Here is a 19,872-nt window from a genome sequence, read left to right on the forward strand (position 1 = left end):
ACCAGACGAATCAGTCAAACTGAGAATCGATGGTTTGACTAGTTCAAACATTGGTCTGGTTTTAAAAACTTCGATAAAAAAATCTCCTTTCTCTTTTCTTATACAATTTAGTTTTCTTTCATAAAAAAACTTTGAAGGTAATGAATTTGCAAACCAAAATCCAAAAAGCTTTTTTCTCCAATCTCCAAGACAGATCTTTAAATGGATCTGAGGTATGTTTTTTTACTCACTAATGGGTATTGATCTACTGTACCAATCGTTGAATCATTGCTTGGAGTTCACTAGTTAGACTTTAAAAAAAAACTTAGTTGCCCAGTGACTTAAATAAAAACTTTTGAATAAATCAGTGATTATTTGTAACTTTTTAAAATTGAGTGACCAAAATATTAATTTATTAATACATTAGTGACCTTGAGTGCAATTTACATTTTTTTTATAGTGATTACTTTTGTAGTTATTTGAATATTATGATCATATTACATTTATATTTGCAAATAATTAAAAAAACATTTTCAATACACAATTAAAAAGATACATATTTGGGAATAACATTTTGTTGGGCCTTGATTTTGAGAGTTTTACGGATATTATGGTCTTTGCGGTACTTCCTAGAGAGACTAATCGTATAACAGATGCTTTAGTGAAAATAGCTCTATCAAGTGATAAATTATTGCATATGTTCGAGGAACCCTTGATGGAGATTAAGGAGTTTTTGAAAGAAGCTTCTTCTTTGAATAAATCATTTATGAATATTTAGATGTAATCCTTTCTTCTATTTACCAAAAAAAAGAAAATCATAAAATACTAATTGAATTAATTAAACATAGCTTGCTAATTGAGAATTATTTTATCATATTACCAGTATTTAAGCAATAAATAAGAGTTAATATTTAATGCAATCACAATATATAGTTTTATATATTTTTAGGGAATTAAAAATGAAGTTAGGTGAATTTAATTTTAAAATTTGGAGTAATTTATCATCATTTGATTGGCAAAATGATACATAAATTTATACACCAATACATAAATATAAATTTTATTAAATATTTAGAAAATAGTGAAAGTTCTTCGCAGATTTCTATATTATAATATCCTTACTAAATTAACCTTTATACTATTAAATGAATCAATTTAATCTTTATACTATAAAAAAATTAAATAAAATCATAGTTTAAAAAAGTTAATATTTATTATTAACAAAACCAATATTTTTAAAGCTATTATATTTTTGCAAATAAAATATTTTATTTGAAATTGAACTATAAATAAAATCTCAGTGAAACACCATTAAAGGGGTATAAGGATTAATTTGATTCTTTGAAAGGCTATTAAATAGTATAAAGACTAATTTAATTTTTTAAAATAGTTTAGAGACTAAATCCATTCATTTAAAAGTTTAAACACTAATTTGATCATATAGCAATAACAGAAGGACCTATTTTACCTTTAGAAAAGGGCACCACCCTTGAGATATTCATGGAATGCCATAAAAACAAGGCCCAACATTGCAAACCTCCCATTCCATAGCTCAGCATCAGAGGTGTAAATCCCAACTGAACTGCACTCAATTCTCATCCCTTTCAACAATGGGATCCACGATGCCATTGCTATCACCATACTGCTTCTCACCATCCATCGAATCCCACCGTCTGATGTGATCTGGGTAAGTAGATCCTGGCCCCTGCTTAACTCTACCGCCGTGGCTGCCACGAACCCAATCATCGCCAACCGCCCATTGATCCTCTCTGCCACTGCTCCACTAAATAACGCATCAGACAATTTCAAGCTCTCGAAATGCCCCTCATCTTCATCATCCTGAAAAGTACAAAACCTGGGTTTAAGAAATGTCCAGCGTTATAGCTAGGGAACTAAGCAAAAAAAGTACCATAAACTTACCTCCGCCAAGCAGCAGATGCAAACATTGGGTCTCTTCGGCACATATTTTACACCAAAAAACTGAAAAATCCTACTTCTGTTAGTGAGTCCAGGTCTCACAGGACTTTCCACAAACAGTTGGACGGCTACTAGTGATGCAACCATTTTTCTTGCTTTCAAAAACCTCTATTACTTTTTTTCCTGAAAATGAAACTGATTGATCATCAACATAGCATATAAAGCCAAGAACTTTGATGCAATTACAAAACCCAATAAAATTCAATGCAATTTACTACAATTAGCTCATTGCATTGACGTAAGAAGGTAAAGTTTGGTATTAATTTTGAAATGTAGAGAGAAAAAATGGTGGTGGTAAATTTGGGTCCACGTCATTTTCATATCTAACTTTCAAAAGTGATTGGTAAATTATGTATTGGGCACAAGTTTCATATTTATAGTTTGTGTTTAGCTCGACATGAGTGATTTTCACGTTTATAAAATATTATTTTTTTAAAATATAAAAGAATTAAATATATTATATTGTAATGTAGGTGTTAAAAACTATGTTAAAATCTTAATAAAAAAGATTCGAGCAACATTCAACTTAAACAACTATATATGGTATTAGTATTATGTATAAGATATTTCAACCCGAGCAATGAATATCTTTAGATGTATGTGGTGGTGTAAGGCAATTATGGTAAATGTTTATTAAATTTCATTCCGCTTGACTTTTAAAATTAAATTCTGCTATTAGTCTTTTGCAAAAATTACAGATTTAGTCCTTGTAGATTAATTCGATCAATTTAAGTCATTGTACTTTTCAATTTGGTAAATTTTAATCCTTATACTTTTTAAATTTTGAAATTTTAGTCCTAACCCAAACAATAACAGTTAAATTCAATTACTAGTTCTGAATTATGCGTACAATTGTATATTTGGTCCATATTCTACAATTAGATTATTCTAAGACCTTGTACTTTTCAAATTTTGAATTTTCAATCTTTACTTAAATGATAGTTGTTAATCCATTAATTAAGTTTTTAGTGGGTAATGTGTGGAAATAACGCATGATAATATGTTTGGCATATCAAGTTTTAGCAATGGTAGAACTTAATGAATTTAACAGTTATTTTTTGGTAATGACTAAAACTTAAAAATTACAAGTATTAAAAATAATCAAATTGAAGTACAATGATTTAATCAACAATGTTCGTAAAGTACAGTGACTAATAGCATAATTTAACCCAAAATAAATGAAGAAGTGCAGTGTGGAGTAATATAAAGCATTTATAATCTGGAAAAGTATAACAAGTTTTGGCACAACTGTAAAATATATTGCAAACTCAATTTCAAATCATGGAAATAATATTATTGGATGGAACAATCATGAATCCCGAAAAGATTAGTATTCATAGATCGTCACAGGCTTTTCGATTCTAGCAATTTAGCTTTACATTTACAATCACTTTTTGGGGTATTTGCAAACTTATAGGAATATTCAGCAAAAACATCATATTCTCTTTCACCATTCACTTCTTCAATTGGCACTGCATCACACATTTCTTTCAAATCATCTTTCGTCAGCTTCAATGTCAAGGACCCAATGTTGCTTTCAAGGTTTTTAATCTTTGTTGTAGCTGTAAATTTCAATTCCAAATAAAAAAAATAAAAATAATCATATACCCGGACTGGTGCATATTCGGATAAAGATATGGGGATATAACCCTCGAAAAAAAACTTCAACTGCATAGAGAAATTCTAAAATATACCAGGGATTGGAATTATGTCTTCCCCTTGATGGAACACCCATGCTAGAGCTAGCTGAGCAGGGGTGCATTTATGCTTCTTTGCCAAGTTTTCTAAACGAGCATAAACGAGCTTGTTCTTCTCTAAATTATCCCCTGAGAATCTCGGATGCATTTTCTGTGACAAGCAAACATTGAATACTAATCAAAAAGGGAGATTTTCATACCAGAGATGTATATAAGATGCATAGGTTTTGATCATAAAAATGGGAATTAAATCATTTAAAAAAAAACACTAATGGATTTGATGTACCAAAATACTTTCACTAGGCAAGCTCTCCACACTTGCTTTCCCACCAAAGAAACCTCGTCCAAGCGGACTATACGCTACTATCCCGATACCAAGCTCTCTGAGGAAGATACAAAAACAGTTGGAAAGACTCGGAAGTGAGTGTCAGACGTAGGTATTATCCTACACGAATATGCTTGATTTTAAGGAAAACAAAAAGTATGGGTACCGACTAACAAACCTGCAGACCGGAATTATATCATCTTCGATCTCACGAGACCAGAGGGAATACTCCATTTCCAAGGCTGATATAGGATGAACAGCATGAGCTCTTCTAAGGGTATCAACACTAGGTTCAGATAGACCAATATATTTTATCTTTCCCTCTTCTACAAGCTTCTTCAATTCCCCCATCTGTTTTTGCCAATGTTTGATGCATTAAAAAATGTTATCAATTTTAATAATATCTATCGAGAAAATAGGTGTTTTTTGAGATGATATATATGCTTACAGTTTCCTCTATGGTGACCGAAGTATCGACACGATGCTGGTAGTAAAGATCGATATAGTCCACACCGAGTCGGTTAAGGCTAGCTTCACAGCATTTTCGAACATATTCACGGGTCCCTTTCACCTCAAAGTTAAATCCTTCTAATCTACGGATCCCGAACTTTGTTGCTAATTGCACTTTATCCCGCGGAAGCTGCTTCAAAGCCTGCGAAACAGGACATATATATATGCATGTATCGACATGTGTTTATGAATCAAGACGAGCTCTTATCTAACTGAATATTGACACATACAATGGCTGAAACCACAAAATAGCGACCGTATTGCAACCATACATACCTTCCCGACCATGATCTCGTTATCGTAAAGTTCGCCGTAAAGGTCAGATGTGTCAAAGAATGTGATGCCCTTAGAAAAAGCTTCCTTTAAAACAAAACACCCTTCTTCATGGGAGAGAGGAGCATTGTACATACCAGAGAGTGCTCCACAACCAAACCCCAATTTAGAGACCTGAAAATATACACACACATATAGAGAGAGATGAATCTATATTACTCGAACTCTTGATTTTTCTAAAGTATTCGTATTCGACCACCACATGTTCAAATAAACATATACCAACACACATATCCTTTTGACACTCACTCGAGTCTAAATAACATTGAAGTGAATATATGCAAAATAGTAAATTAACCCAAAACTTGAATCAATTAAAAAATCGAGACTTGAAAATTTTCTTGTTGGCCAGAAAGCCAAATCCATTTCTTACCCTTGTTTCCAGATGCTAAAAAGCATTCAAATAAGTTCAAATCCTAAATTGGTTTCATATAATAAATTTTAAGCAATATTATCTAAGAAATTTGGGGTTTGAATCCCATATTGCAGCATCCATTGCAAGAACAAAAAAACAATCAAAATGCCAAATAATATATTATCATATCATAAATCCCTATTTTTAATATAATATGAAGAAAACCCATTTTGGCTTACCTCCAATCCTTGAGTACCCAGCTTCACCCTTGGAACTTGAACTTGGGTTTCCTTCTCCATTTCTTTTTTCTGAAGCTGAGTTTTGTTGAAAATGGAGTTTCACAATCCTAGCCACTTAAAAAATGAAAATATCGTATATTATATAACAAAATATTGATATATAGTCCCTTACCAACCTTTTTCTTTTACTTTTGCATCCACCAACCATTGTAGGACCTGTTCAAAACGTTGACTCACCACTGCATTTGTGATTTGAACAAGGATGCATCAACTCATTATTTTGGTGAACATTTTTACCCCATGATAATGCTTCCTGCAATTGGAGAAGAAGGGCAGCAAATTTCTTGTGCTTATTGCTATATATATATATTCATATTGGAGCACAAAATCTTTTAAAGTACCCAAAAGCAAACAAGAAATCAACAAAAGTTATCATCAAGCAGCTAATCAATCAAAATGGAGAAACAAATAGTAGAGTTTTGGTAATCATATATAAAAAGGTAGAGAATCAAATCAATTCATATCATAAAAAAGGATAATAACAGGAAGAATTCCTAATCATCTTTATCTCCAATGCGATTCATGTAGTTTTAAAATTGTTCAATGGAGTACTAAAAGTTCCATTCCATTTTATTCTTCGTTTATCGATCACTAACCTCTTGTTTGAAGCATTGTGTTGTTACTTTAAGATTCAGCGTAAGGTTCGTATTTATAATACTTGAATTTATTAGTTTAAAATTTTGAAATAAAATAGAAAAAATAAAGGAGTTGTGATGATTATAATTGTAATACTTTAATGGAGCTTTAAGCATGGAATATAGAAAAAAGTTGTCACAATTATAGTCTATAATTATTAGTTTAAAAATTATTGACATGAATAAAAAGTTGTGCACGCACAATAAAATTATTATTTGAATATGATTCTGAATATCTTGTTTTGAATAATGTTATTTTGTACTAATTACAAAATTATATTTTATGTTGAATATGTAAAAATGTTTTAATTATATTCAATAAATTTTTATATTAGTATATTTTAATCATATTTAAAATTTTAAATGAAAAATATTATTTTATACTAATTATTATAATTAAAAATATACTATTTATAAAATTAATTAAATATTAAATACATCAAATCACAGATTAGAAGCTAGTAACTAAAAAGTTAAACAATAATAAAAGATAAATCACCAATTATAACCCTACGACCCTAATTTGTAAAAGACTAGTAAATATGAAATTACATAAATAATCTAAACAAGCATATAAGAGATTAGAAATTTATAATCAAATTCAACAGCATCAAAATTTTGTAGGACTTTTTGTAAAAATATATTCAAATAATATAATTTATTTTAATTATAAAAAAATTAAAATATATTTAAATAATATATCTTATTTTAATTATAAAAAATATTTTTATAATTTTTTTATCCGACTTTATACCCAACTAATTAGTGAGGCAAATTTAGTCAAAGACCTAAATAATAAAAAATAGATAATCAAGGTATCAAACCCATAAATATATGAACCGGCGTCGTATAAAGTAACGAGAAACGGTGCCGTTAACACTATAAATGCAGTGATAAACTGAGGCAGTCGTGGGATGCTCAAATTCTATATCATACACCAGAGTTTTTGACTTCTTTGCACAACTGTTAGAAATCAAATCAAAAGAGAGAAAAAAGAAATCCCCAAATCTGAACCCTAAAAGATGGCGAAGATATGGGGAAAGATGTGGGCTTTGATGGGTTTGCTTCTTTTTAATTCGGTGTGTAATGTTTCCTCCCTTTCGGTGAATGTAAACAACATCGAATGTGTGTACGAATATGTGCTTTACGAAGGAGACACGATTTCCGGCAACTTTGTCGTCGTTGACCATGATATTTTCTGGGGTTCCGACCACCCTGGCATTGATTTCACTGTAAGTTTATTTTCCGATCTCTAAACTTGATGGGTTGTCTTTTTTGGATGAAATTTGTGTTAATTTTATATCTGCGTATTGAATTTTGTTTGTAAAGGTCGGGTTTTTATGGCTATGTTTCAATTGTTTTGATTCCTGGGTATTGGTTTCCTTTGACTGAAGGTTGATTTTTAATGATATTTTCTCTCTTTTATTTCACTTTTCTTTTAATGTTTGATTCAATTGACTTAAGATTTAATTTTTAATGATATTTGATATCTTGCTTTTGGTGGAATTATGGGGACTTTTGGGTGATTCTGAATTGGGAAATTTTGATCTATGGCTTAAGGTTTGGTTTTAGTGGTGAAAAGGGTGTTTATTCTTTAGATCCATGCATTTGAATTGAATTCATATGATCTATGGGATATGTTGTCTCTGTTTAATTTCAGGCTTATGTTGATAGATAGATCGAACACAATACCAAAAAAAAGAGAGTAAAACATATCAAAACGAATTATTATACCTGTTGAGGGGGTCGACTTCTTTGGGAGAAGTCTTTGAAGTGTCCCAATAATGGTTGGGTATTGTCCGCAGCAGGGGTAAATGCTCATGTTTCCTTTGGGGGGGGGGGTCTCCGGGAACCCATCCCAGCACTAGGACAATACCCTACCATTGTTGGGGGCTGGCAGACCACACTTCGAAGACTTCTCCAGAAGGAGTCAGCCCCTCAACAATACCTGAAATACCATAATATGATAATGTTACTGAAAATTACATGAATACACAAATTGCCATGTCTACTGGCAGTATTATTTTAAGTAGTCTTCTATCTGTCTAATCTCTTGCTTAATGCAGGTGAGTTCTCCTCTGGGTAATACAGTTCACGAATTGAAGGGGACATCTGGGGACAAGTTTGAAGTCAAAGCCCCAAGAAGCGGAATGTACAAATTTTGTTTTCACAATCCCCACTCTGCACCAGAGACCGTCTCTTTCCATATCCACGTTGGCCATATTCCTACTGAGCATGATCTTGCCAAAGACGGTTTGTTATATTTTCCTCGGCATACTTTTAAGTCTATATCCTATTTCTTTGTTGGGAAAACTGTATATTGCTGTTATTATCGGCATTCAACTTTGACTCTAACATTTAAGTTGCTTTTTTCTACCCTGTTTGTAGGCGTACATCATATATTGTTGTCAATATTATTTTTTCCTTAACATTCAGTAATTTTCCTTTATTCTCTTCATTTCAGAACATTTGGACCCAATTAATGTTAAAATTGCCGAACTTAGAGAAGCCTTGGAATCCGTTACAGCAGAACAAAAGTACTTGAAAGCACGTGATACTCGGCATCGTCATAGTAAGTAGCTTCAGTTTCCTCCTTTTGCTTTGAGTTCATAAGTAGTGTTTAATTGATTTTAGTTGGTAGCTAGATGTTATCTAGGCAGAATAGTGGGAACTTACTTTTCCTAGGCTTAGAGGAACTTATGTGCCCAACATGGATATACCCCAAAGTTTTCTATGTTTTTCCATTTATTTGGAGTATACCTTATATTGAAATATTTGTAGGTCAAATTATGATTTTGAACCCTTTGTGAGATTCAGTCCCTATACTTTAATTTGGTATAATTTGCTTTCTTTACTTTTATAGTGGAACGATCAAATTATGCCAAATTAAAATATAGAGACAATCTCAAATTTGAGCATAAAGAGGGAACAAAGTGACAACCATAATTTGACCCATAGCTAATAAATAACATGTGTTATGTATTATTATGGAAACACTTTCTAATAGCTCTATACCATTTGGGTGGCAGCAAATGAGAGCACAAGGAAGCGAGTTATAGGATACACAGTTGGAGAGTACATTTTGCTAACTCTAGTTAGTGCACTTCAAGTTATCTATATCCGCCAACTCTTCAGCAAATCAGTTGCGTACAACCGAGTTTGAACCACTTGATGTCTGTTTATTACTTTTATTATGTATTTTGTAGACGAGTTCACAGAAAAATTATGCAATCAAACAGTTCGGTGTTTTATGTTTTTATTTTAAATACAGTGTAGCTTCTTGACATTAAAGTTTTAGACTGACTTCTATCAAATTGACATTCTTTTTTACTTTCCATTGGAAACCTGGCTCTCATCTGCATCAATTCGATGCTTACCCCTTTTTATATTTCTAATATTCACACAAAGTAGAGAACAACGTTAGTTACACATTTTCATAATTTCTGTAGGCTAAAATAAACCGAGCATATAGGTAATGTTGCGGTTCACAATTTTCATTATTTTTATAGGCTAAAATTAGCACGCAACTCTCATAATATTCACTCTGTTTTTTTTTTCTTTCTTTTGTAAAAGGGAAAAGATTTAGCATATAGGTAGGGAAATATAAAAGGGAAGGCAAATCCTTACTTTGCAGCTTAAATTCTAAGGGTGAGGAATATAAACAGTCAATTAAAAAGTATATTACTTTGGCCCACATTTTTCTGCCTATCTTGGTCTCACCTCGGAGTCAGTCCTTCGCATCAGCAATGCCCCCTGGTGTTATCTGAAAGACGTGCTTCCGTCAAGGATAACCAAACAACAAAGTTGCAGTACTTAGATAAGATTTGCTACATGCTGATGCCGGGATTTAATTTGATTCATAGTCATGTTTGAAAGGTAATATCCAATAGATTAAATTATTTGGTCTTAGTTCTAATCGAATTAGTTCATGCAGTCTTTGATTAAGAGCTGGTAACTTGAAGTCTGATCATCGTGGTCAAACGACATGGATGGAGTTCAGTGATTTGAGGGTACTCAGAAAAATTTTGCACTGAAATTGAGGTAAAAGGATATTGCTTCAGCTTCGGGCAAATTTGGGGCATCAAACACCTTGCAGACTCGCTGTTCACCTTTGCCTTTCCTGAACATCAACCTTATTGTGGCCGCATGAGCAAGCACATGACCCCCGGCTGGTTTCTTTGGATCTGATATAAATACTCCACCGCCAGGATCGGCAATAACTGCAACAAACAAACAAACAAACAAAGCACCCATTAATATAGTTTAACGATTGACCTTCAATTTGGCTCCGGTTTGTAAAATTTAGTCACCAACTGTTTCTCCGATTGTAGTTTTGCCTCAGGAAATATCAAAAAGATAAAGAGCTTGGAGTTGCAACCTTGGTTGGTCATGTAGACTGCAACGTTGAATTCTTCAGCTATTTTTGTCAATCGGGAAAGCATCTGAGCCAATTTTTGCTGAAAAATGGCAAAACGTTCATGTGAGCAAAATTTTGCATTTGAACAAAGTGGTAAAGAGTTCGAAGTCGGTTCCAATTTCAATCTAGAAACCAAGAAAGTAAACTTATTTGCGATTTGACTTAGACTCTAAAATAGTTAAAAACCCAGTGTGACTATCAAGTACGTAGGATCTTAGAGAGAAAAAAGAAGCAAAGTTTTACGTTTTAAGTTTTAATTATAGGCTTTTTCAAGATAAACCTGGCGCTCGGCTAGTTCTCCTCTTCCGGTGAAATCTACTCGAAATAGAGCAATGACAGAATCCACAATCTGAAATATTATGAGCGTAAACAAACATCATCAAACAGATCCCATGATATCAGCATTCCAGAATGATGCTAAAACAATAGTACAATACTCACCAGAAGTCTGAATTGTTCTCCAGACATTTTTGCTGCCAAACCCAGAAGTAGGTTGTACTGATGCTCATATGTGTATGCACGAGCATAAACAATCTTTCACAGTCACAGAAAATGAGAAATATATTTAAAACCTGGTTTAAAACTCAATTGATGATAATGTGGTTGTTGATCCTTACATTGTCAAGAACTGCTGCTGGGTCCATCCCAAATCTTTCTGCTATTGGTATAATTCGATCAGGCCGGCTTCAAGTGTATTTAGTTAAAGTAAACAAATCGACCCTAATTGGAACTACTTCGAAGATAATACTCCTTAGTTAGCGTCTCAAACAAGAGAAACTTGAATCCGTAACTTGAAAATTTAAAGTAAAAGAAAAAAAAAAGATACAAAGTTCCCTCGGTATCAATGTAAGCAACTTTCCCATTCCCTCCTCTCATGTTTGTAGGAAGCTGCAAATCAATATAAAAATCTAATTTAAAAAAGTCCAATGTATATGATATATTTACTTAGATTGCGAGATGAGTGTCTCAGTAAATATCTTTGAATATAAATGTTGAATACAAATATTTTAAGAAAAATATGGTGTAGACGTAGATGACAAATATTGTCAGCTCCTTTAACTAAATCAATACCATTTCTTGGTGCATAATGTTCTTGCAACATAAACTATACTGTAAACCAGCACTAAGTAGCAGTATTCAATTACGGCATCCTGAAGAAATATACTACAAGTATAGGAGTTCCCATTGCAACAGTCAATTTGAACAAATCAAATCTCCTCCAAAATCAATCCAAATAACATTAGGAGTTTTGAGTCAATTAAACAAAGTCAGCGCTATTCTTTATTTTTCTCTTCCATCCCTAATTTCTAAAAAAGATCTTGCATTTATCATGGACTACAAAGGTGAGAAAGCAACCTGTGTAGAAACGCAGAGTGTATGTGCCAGCTGTGTTTTTCCAGACCTGAATCAACATTGTAGATTAGTAGACAATTTAATCAAAGCCTCAGGGTACTAGAAATGGACAAGCTGCAAATATTTCAACTGGCAAACCATAGTACCATTTAATATCCATATATAGGAAACTGGAGAACTATAAGCTGTTGTTCTTAGTTCTTACCTAAATTCTCCAAAAGCTTCCGTGATAGCCGATGTTTCTATGCCACCTTTTAAAGTTTAGGCATAATTAAAATGATTTCTATGAGCGCAGTATATTTAACAGCAATGGAGCATCCCCCCAGAGCAGAAGTATTTACCTCCTAAGAGTTCATCTAGGGATTGGCTTCCAGTTGTAATGCGAATAACAGATTTTCTCTACAAAGCCACAAATGTATAATACCCGATAGCATTCAGTTTTATCTTAAGCGGAAATTAAAGCGTGAAAGGAGGAAAAGAAATAAAGCGTTAAATTTGAACTTACTCTTAGCAAAGCATCGCTTCCAGTGATATATCCAAAGTTCTGAAGAAACAAGACGTGAAAAACAAAAATTGAAACAGAAAATGGATAAAAGAAAAAGAGGATTAAATCCATGAGATGAATTCAACTAACCACTATCTTCTCAGCTGCTTCACAGATCTTGTCAACCTTAGCTTCAGATAAACCTTTGATTCCGGTCAAGTTCTGCATTATACACGAAGATGGTAGTAAATTTTTTAAAGAAAATTCCCGCCATATGCAATTAGTTTGAATCGAATTCGATTTTACCTTCTTAGTGTGCATCATCAACCCGTTACAGGTGTAGATCCCTGCATCTTGAAGCTTCTTCACGTCTCCGGCATTGATACCTGCAGATATCACTGCAGGAAAAAAAAAATGTTGCAGTTCAAATTAAATATGCTGAAAATTAATAAATAAATGTTCAAATGATCCTTGTTTAAATAATGAAATCTATGACACTACAAAGAGAAATGTTTCAAATTAATTTATATCATATATGTAACTTCAACAACGATTTTGCCAGCGACATCAATGAAAGCTTATATACTAAGACCAAGTTGAGACAGAGAATAACGGAAAGCAGATCTGAATCTGAACCGCAAGGCAAGAAAATAAAACTTCGAGAGTACTCTAGCAAATAAAGCTAATTCACTTAAAATATGTTAACAACTAAAACATCTCACAAATAACAACTACGTGCTCATTCAAATCCCAAACATACGATCAAAATGAAGATTAAGAAAGCCAGCAAGCTGATACGAGAACATGAAATCGTAAATAGCAGAAATGATTCAGAAATCTTCAAAACGAATTCAGGCTGAATATATGAATAATCAGAAGAAAAAGACTAGCGCGCAAAAGCTTAAAATCACAAATCTTAAAACAGAAACAATAAAGGATCAAAATAGTTTACATTTGTCGATGGATTCAAACAAATCCTCTTCATCATCAATATCTTCTCGCTCCACCAGCTGTAACTGGCTCGCTTCTTCAGCTCTGATTTTCATGCAAATTCTTGTTTACAATTCAATTTTCAAACAAGAAAAGAGAAACAAAGAAAAAGAATATGTAAAGGAAATCATGAACTCACTTTAGAGTAGCGATCATCTCCGTTGCAGTAAAAGCTATCTGTTTGTTTACGGAGAAAGAGAGGGAGATTTTGAGTTGAAATTGGCAGTGAATAAAAGGAACTAAGGAAGATTTGAGATCTTTATAAGCGCGGGAATCGGGAGCAAGAAGTTTGTGGAATTTCGCTTGAAACGACGCTTGAAATCCTCGTTTTGGACGTTGTTAGTTACCCGACGCTTCCCGCTTTGTTTTAAAGTTCGTATCCGGTTATGATTTATACGGTGAATACATTAACCCACAATTACGTTGCCATGTCAGCACACTTAATGGGGCCCACATATTTGGCGGCAAATGCTGAATGGGTATTTTTTTCCCATTGTAATTGAATTTTAAGAAGGGTTATATACCATTTGGTACATATATTTGGTTTCAATGTCCAATTTGGTACTTGAATATTTTTTATCTCAATTTGGTACCTAAGTTTGGCTTCAATATTCAATTTGGTATCCAAACTAAACAACATCATATGGTCCAATAAATATTTGACTTGGGGGATGTCCTTAGCGCCGAGGAACATGTACTAGGGTGTATGTGTGACTTATTCAGATCATGGACTGAGAAAAAAGAAACAACTTTTTTAGTATCAACGATCCATGCCAGTGAATAGAATGGGGTTGAGACAAAAGAAAAACTCAAGTGCTAAATTCAACATTCAAGCCAAATATAGATACCAAATAGTATGTTATTTAGGAAATATTTTTTTTTAATTGGGTTAATTCATCAAATGTCTCCAAACTATGACTCATATTTTAAATTGATCCTCAAATTTTAAATCTTTATTTTTTAGTCCATAAGGTATTAATATTGTATCAATTAGGCTCCTCCATTAGCCTTGCCATCAGCTTAGGCATTTAATGCCAAATCAAATATGACATTGAACATATTTAAAACATGTGTGAAAAAATTTTAAACATGGGTACACTATTATATGGATAACTTGAATTAACTTGAATTGGCCTAGTTTAAAAAATAAATAATCCTCCTAAAATTTAATAATATTGTCTATTTTGTAACATGTTAGTAACAAGTTATTCATGCCGAAGGTATCAATTTATTTAAAATTTAATCACATGTTTTTATGTATATTTCGCCTTATATCCAAGTTAGAATTCAATGCTCAAAATGATAACTATGCTAACAAAAGGATTTGATAGATAATATATTAATACTTTGAATACTCAATTAAAACGTTTTAAATTAAGGAACCAATTTAAAACTAACTCGTATGGAAATGGGTTAAAATACACTCCCAAGTCCCTATATTCTTTGTACTTTCATAATTTAATCTCTTTACTTTTATTTCAAGGAATTTAATATCTCTAATTTTCGGATTTAGAAAATGCAATAGACCGTTAAAATTCTTATGTTAAATTTAAGTTCATTACAAAGTCATTTTTATTATTACAAAGCTATCGAGTGAGTATTTTCTTATTTCAAAATATCATGTCAACATATTTAATAATAAAATTTTAATGGTGTTAACAATTTAGACATAAATTTTGAAATTTGAAGAGTAAAGAAACTAATTTTAAAAAAAATAAATTCTAAATATACCAAAAATATAGAGATCTAAAGCATATTTTAACTTAAAAAATATAGACATTTAGAGCATATTTTGTGCCTTCCGTCTCAGCCCCTGTGGAAGGTGTTGCAATTTTTTAACACTTCCACCTTTGTCTACCGAAAGAAAAAAGGTTGTACATCTTTTTTGCTTTCCAACTATCCTAAGAACAAAGCAGATGTAAAGAGAAAGGCAGGGGGAAGAAGTGGAAAAACATGCCTTCCTCTCTCTTACAATTAAATCAGTGGTTAAAATCAGAAATAATAATTATAAGCATTAAACTAACTAATTAATTCATAAATTTAAATTTCAACTTAAAATTTCAAAATTTTCAAAGTCTTAACCTTATCATTAAATTAAAATTTCATTAGTTTTGTCTTTCTCTCTTAAACTTTGTTTATTATTTAAGTTTAAAAGTACTTTTTAATCTAAACTATGATTTCAAACAAAAAAAAATTAGTAAATTGTTATGAATGGTATTAAGTGGATCTTCATCTATTATTCTTGTGTTCTTTACATTATTATTATTTTATAACATGAACAATTAGTTTTTTAACCCAAACATTAATTTTAGACTGGGATTTTAACTTAAGCAAAAAAGCCAATTTTGGCTTTTGAAAAAGTACTTTGTAATAAAATTATCTTTTTATCTCTAGTTAATTTTCTACTTTACAACATTATGTTTAAAATAAATAAATCATTTGTTCTCAAAAAGTACTTTTTAATAGCAACGATAAACAATCAAAATTTTCAAAAACACGTTTCCATTATGTTTTTTTAACTTCAATAGTAAACTAGCACTTGCTTACCAAAAGACAATAGAAAATAAGGTAAAAATACCATGGAAGCCCTGAATTAGGAGTTAGATTGTATTTTGCTCCCTATATTAAAAAATGGGAAAATTAGTTCATGTACATTAAATCAAATAACAAATTGGCCCTTTCTGTTAAAAAAGTAATCCATTTATATTTTTAAAAATTAGCGTGATTGGCGGAATAATTAGACAGTGATATATAGCATGTCACATATACCTTATGTTGATATATAGAGACGGTTTATAACAATAGAAATGGAAACAAAATGACAAATTTACTCTTTAATCTAACATATAAAAACTAATTCACTCATTTATAAGTGAAAATGACAAAATGAAATTCAATTCTAAGTAAAAATACCTTCATAATTTTGGTTGGAAAGAAAAACCCAAACCTATCTCTTGTTATACTTTCTCTTTATTTTGTCCCTAGATGAGTATATATCTAAATAAATAGTGGCTTGTGATTGTTATTTTACGGTTTTGGTTCACTAATGTTTTTTCATGACATTTATCATAATTGCCGCAATCCATCGTAATATCTGTGACAGCAATTTAAATCACTGCCTACTGGACCCTGCAATCTGGAAATGCATTGAGTCGTGAGATAAAAGAAAGATACCACCACCACCCCTTCCCCTTCTCCTTTCCAAAGATGTAGACTGAGTAATGAGGCTTGCAGTTGCTTTTTCATACCCTTCTCTCACTTTCATTGCGCTCTTATGTTTTTGTCTTCTATCTTTTATAAACGTATTACGGTGGATATGTTTGATGTGTTAGTGAGATTTTGCAAGAGATATTTCTAACTTGAATAATAATATATTTAGTCCTCAATATTTATATATTCTATCAATTTATCTTAATTTTAAATAATTCAATAAATTTAACTCTTTCTATATGTAAATTTTATAAATTTAATCTTTAAAGTTCGTAATTGAAACTTTTAACTTTTGAAACAGAGACATTTCATATAAATTTGTAAAACCCTTACAAAAAAAACTTCTCTCCATTACCAATTAGTAATGTACTTATATTTAGCAAATTTGTAGTGGTTTTGCCAATTTGTTCATGGCATGGATTTTTTTCTGCTCATTTTTCTTTCTTTAAATATACATATAAAATTTTCATTCTTCCGTTTTAAACACACTCATGAAAGATTTAAAAATATGTAAAAATAGTTTATTATCTAAATTAATAATAATTTTTGAAAAAAATAGACGCACTTTAAGAATAATTTAAATTATATTATTGATATTGTTATTAATATATAAAATTGATTTTAAATTAGAGGAACTTTAAGAGTAATTTAAATTATATTATTAATTTATATGTGAGAGAAGTTTTGTTTTTACAACAAATTTATAAATGTGGATTGCTTCTGTTTTCAAAGTTGAAAGCTTTAATTAAGAAGTTCGAGGATAAAATTGATAGAATTTGTAGACGTCAATTATTTAGAATTAGGATCAAATTGATAGAATATGTAAGCATTGATGACTAAATATGTTATTATACTAATTAGAGAAAAGGCCTTTTGTTATCAAAGGTGACCAAAACAGGAACGAGTTTCAACATTAATACTTAAATTAAAAAAAATTTAAAGTTGGGTTATCTAAACAGGAATGTGGACATAGTTGGGTGACCACTTGCATAGTTTGGCCTAAATTTTTTAACAAAAAGCATAAATTTGCTCTTTGATCAAACATATAAAACTGATTTACCATGAGACTTCATTCTTAGTTTCTGGTAAAGTTCCAAACCTCAACTAATTATAATATCTCAAAAAAAGACATTACAAAGTTATAACTTTGAAACCGCGGAAATTAAATGAGATGGTAAGGGTCTCTCCTACCTTAACCAATGGTCGAGGGTTTGATCCTCGCCTTAGGTATGGAGCAACTTTAAAACAAGTGGCCGATATCTATCTCATTAATTGTTACAACTTTGAAAAATCTAAAACAACTTTGATACCAACTGAATTAATACTCAATCGAAAAAATTAAATATTTTATAAGTTTTCCATAAGTAATAACTGTCCTTAGGGACCACTTTACTCTCTCCAACCCCACTTAATATACTTAATTAAGTAGATCCAAGGCTATATACCAGTCAGGCCAGCAAAGGGCAAAACCCCAAAATTTTCTCTCTTTGTGAAATGAAATCTCTCAATTGCACGCGTATTTTAACACATCTTCTGGCATCATTCGACTCTTTCGGCATTATAATTTGCCCTATTTGTTAATATACTCTTTCCCCTCTCCTCGTGACTTTGCTGAGCAGGGAATAGATGCTTAACAATTCTAAATAACCAAGCTTTTTTAATAGAATTTTAATTGATAGGAATAAATATCCCTTGTTACTAACCAATTCACCTAGGAATCTTATTCATTTTAAAACCATAAATAAAAGAAAAGGCTATCAATGTGTGACAGCTACAGTTGGCCTAAAAGTTTTACCTATTAAAGGAAAAGGTTGTTGATAGGCCTGTGTTTTAAATGCAACTATAAAAAGATAAATCATTTATTAGATTTATCTCTCATGATCAAATAAATATAAAATATTTTGTATTTTGAGTTGAATCCTCCAAATGGATAATTATTAACTTGAAAAGAAATAATTTTCATTAAGTATAAAATAAAACTATTAAATTATTCCAGCTAAGCAAATTCTTCAACAGCTTTTAAATTATTGTTCTCGACAATGAAAAACATGTTTACTGTCATGCAGGCTATTATAACAGTGTTATTAAACATTTGAAGTAAAGGACAAAGTGGTCTTAAAAAAAGAAGGGTAAATTTTTAACAACACAAATGGGCCTATTTAATTATTTTTAAACAAAAATTCAATTCTACTTGTAAACTTAAAAATTTTCATCGCTAATATACTAAATAAATATTCAAAAAAATTCAAAGCCAATGACAAAAAAGAAGTAAAAGTTAGAAGCTACATCTAACATTATGTCATATATATTTTAGTTTGAAATCTTTCAATAATAGTCACATTAAACTTCGATTAAATTTAAAGTCGAGTTGAGTTAAACTCTTAAATTAAGAACAAAGATCTGCTAACACTATTTTTTTTATCTAATCTAAAAATACGCGAATTCTATTATAATATTTGGAATTACATGTTAGAAAATGAAAAGTTGAGAATGAAGGGTGGACTATAAGGTGAAAAAAAACCTAACGAAAAATAAAATTAAAAGCACGCCTAGTTGCAGCAGTTGGACCACCACATATAAGGCATTTTCAATTTCATTCTAGTAACAATTGGTAGCAGCTACTAAGAGTTGGCTGCTGCTGATTAAAGATTTTGTGGCCCAGTGGTCCCCAAAATCATCCACTTTAGGCAATTAATATCCAAATTCAAAAAAATATTGCATGCGATGTGTGTTCCATAATTTCTAGTCCCAAGTGAAGAGGAAATAAAGTTGTGGGACAATGTTTCCTCCCCTCAACACAAGTATATTAAGTAAAGGTTATACTAAGCAATTATTTCATTAAAAAGTGAAAATTTATCAGTCGTTATACCCCCCAACTATGCGTATGGCTTGGAACTTGATGGCATTTGGACTAGGAATGGGAATTATTACATGAACTTTTTTTTTTCGGTTAAATTAATTAATTCGACAATAATGGTAAAAAAAGTATATAATCTGAATCAGTTTAATTTTATTAATTTGAACATTAAATAACTTAAATAAATAATTCAAAATGAACTTAATTTATAATGACCTAAAAAAGGTCACAAAATCTCAAATGATTTTAACCAAAAATGATTTCAACTTTTCTTAAGAGATGTGCCATAGTGTTCTCTTACAAACTTTTATAAAATATATTGTTGCAAGGAAATATTAAAATATAAAATATTTATAATTTCGGAGTAAAATCGTTATTTTTATAGATTTCTTCCATTTTTTAATTTCTTTTATAATTTCTTAGATTTATAATATTATTTTTCCTTTTTCAG

At 31.1% G+C, this 19,872-nt stretch overlaps 4 protein-coding genes across 5 annotated transcripts; 1 reads left to right on the forward strand and 3 right to left on the reverse strand.

Annotated features, from left to right (window-relative positions):
- Positions 1-1,280: 1,280 nt before the first annotated feature.
- LOC107929077 (early light-induced protein 1, chloroplastic) lies at positions 1,281-2,479 on the reverse strand. Its single transcript, XM_016860414.2, has 2 exons — positions 1,900-2,479; positions 1,281-1,818 (listed from the first exon to the last, which is right to left on the reverse strand). The coding sequence occupies exons 1-2, from the start codon at positions 2,041-2,043 to the stop codon at positions 1,450-1,452; spliced, it is 513 nt and encodes a 170-aa protein (XP_016715903.1). The 5' UTR covers positions 2,044-2,479; the 3' UTR covers positions 1,281-1,449.
- A 749-nt stretch (positions 2,480-3,228) lies between these two features.
- LOC107929003 (perakine reductase) lies at positions 3,229-5,849 on the reverse strand. 2 transcript variants are annotated; one of them, XM_016860322.2, is made up of 8 exons: positions 5,588-5,849; positions 5,416-5,490; positions 4,765-4,935; positions 4,427-4,630; positions 4,157-4,329; positions 3,940-4,036; positions 3,651-3,804; positions 3,229-3,518 (listed from the first exon to the last, which is right to left on the reverse strand). In XM_016860322.2, exons 1-8 carry the CDS (start codon positions 5,621-5,623, stop codon positions 3,301-3,303), a joined length of 1,128 nt encoding a protein of 375 aa, XP_016715811.1. In that variant the 5' UTR covers positions 5,624-5,849; the 3' UTR covers positions 3,229-3,300. The 2 variants fall into 2 exon arrangements, with proteins under 2 accessions (XP_016715811.1, XP_016715812.1); XM_016860323.2 differs by having other exon boundaries at positions 5,592-5,847.
- A 1,092-nt stretch (positions 5,850-6,941) lies between these two features.
- Positions 6,942-9,424, forward strand: LOC107929172 (transmembrane emp24 domain-containing protein p24beta3). The gene is made up of 4 exons (XM_016860541.2): positions 6,942-7,342; positions 8,177-8,363; positions 8,575-8,682; positions 9,140-9,424. Exons 1-4 carry the CDS (start codon positions 7,133-7,135, stop codon positions 9,271-9,273), a joined length of 639 nt encoding a protein of 212 aa, XP_016716030.1. The 5' UTR covers positions 6,942-7,132; the 3' UTR covers positions 9,274-9,424.
- Positions 9,425-9,579: 155 nt separating this feature from the next.
- On the reverse strand, positions 9,580-13,642 carry LOC107929171 (meiotic recombination protein DMC1 homolog). The gene is made up of 15 exons (XM_016860540.2): positions 13,494-13,642; positions 13,317-13,399; positions 12,671-12,762; positions 12,515-12,586; positions 12,386-12,424; positions 12,222-12,279; positions 12,086-12,131; positions 11,884-11,929; positions 11,354-11,415; positions 11,145-11,211; positions 10,969-11,061; positions 10,808-10,876; positions 10,489-10,567; positions 10,164-10,330; positions 9,580-9,882 (listed from the first exon to the last, which is right to left on the reverse strand). Exons 1-15 carry the CDS (start codon positions 13,508-13,510, stop codon positions 9,838-9,840), a joined length of 1,035 nt encoding a protein of 344 aa, XP_016716029.1. The 5' UTR covers positions 13,511-13,642; the 3' UTR covers positions 9,580-9,837.
- Between the last annotated feature and the right edge of the window lie 6,230 nt (positions 13,643-19,872).

The sequence above is a fragment of the Gossypium hirsutum genome, chromosome D09 (assembly GCF_007990345.1).
Source record: "Gossypium hirsutum isolate 1008001.06 chromosome D09, Gossypium_hirsutum_v2.1, whole genome shotgun sequence".
NCBI classification, from domain to species: Eukaryota; Viridiplantae; Streptophyta; class Magnoliopsida; order Malvales; family Malvaceae; genus Gossypium; species Gossypium hirsutum.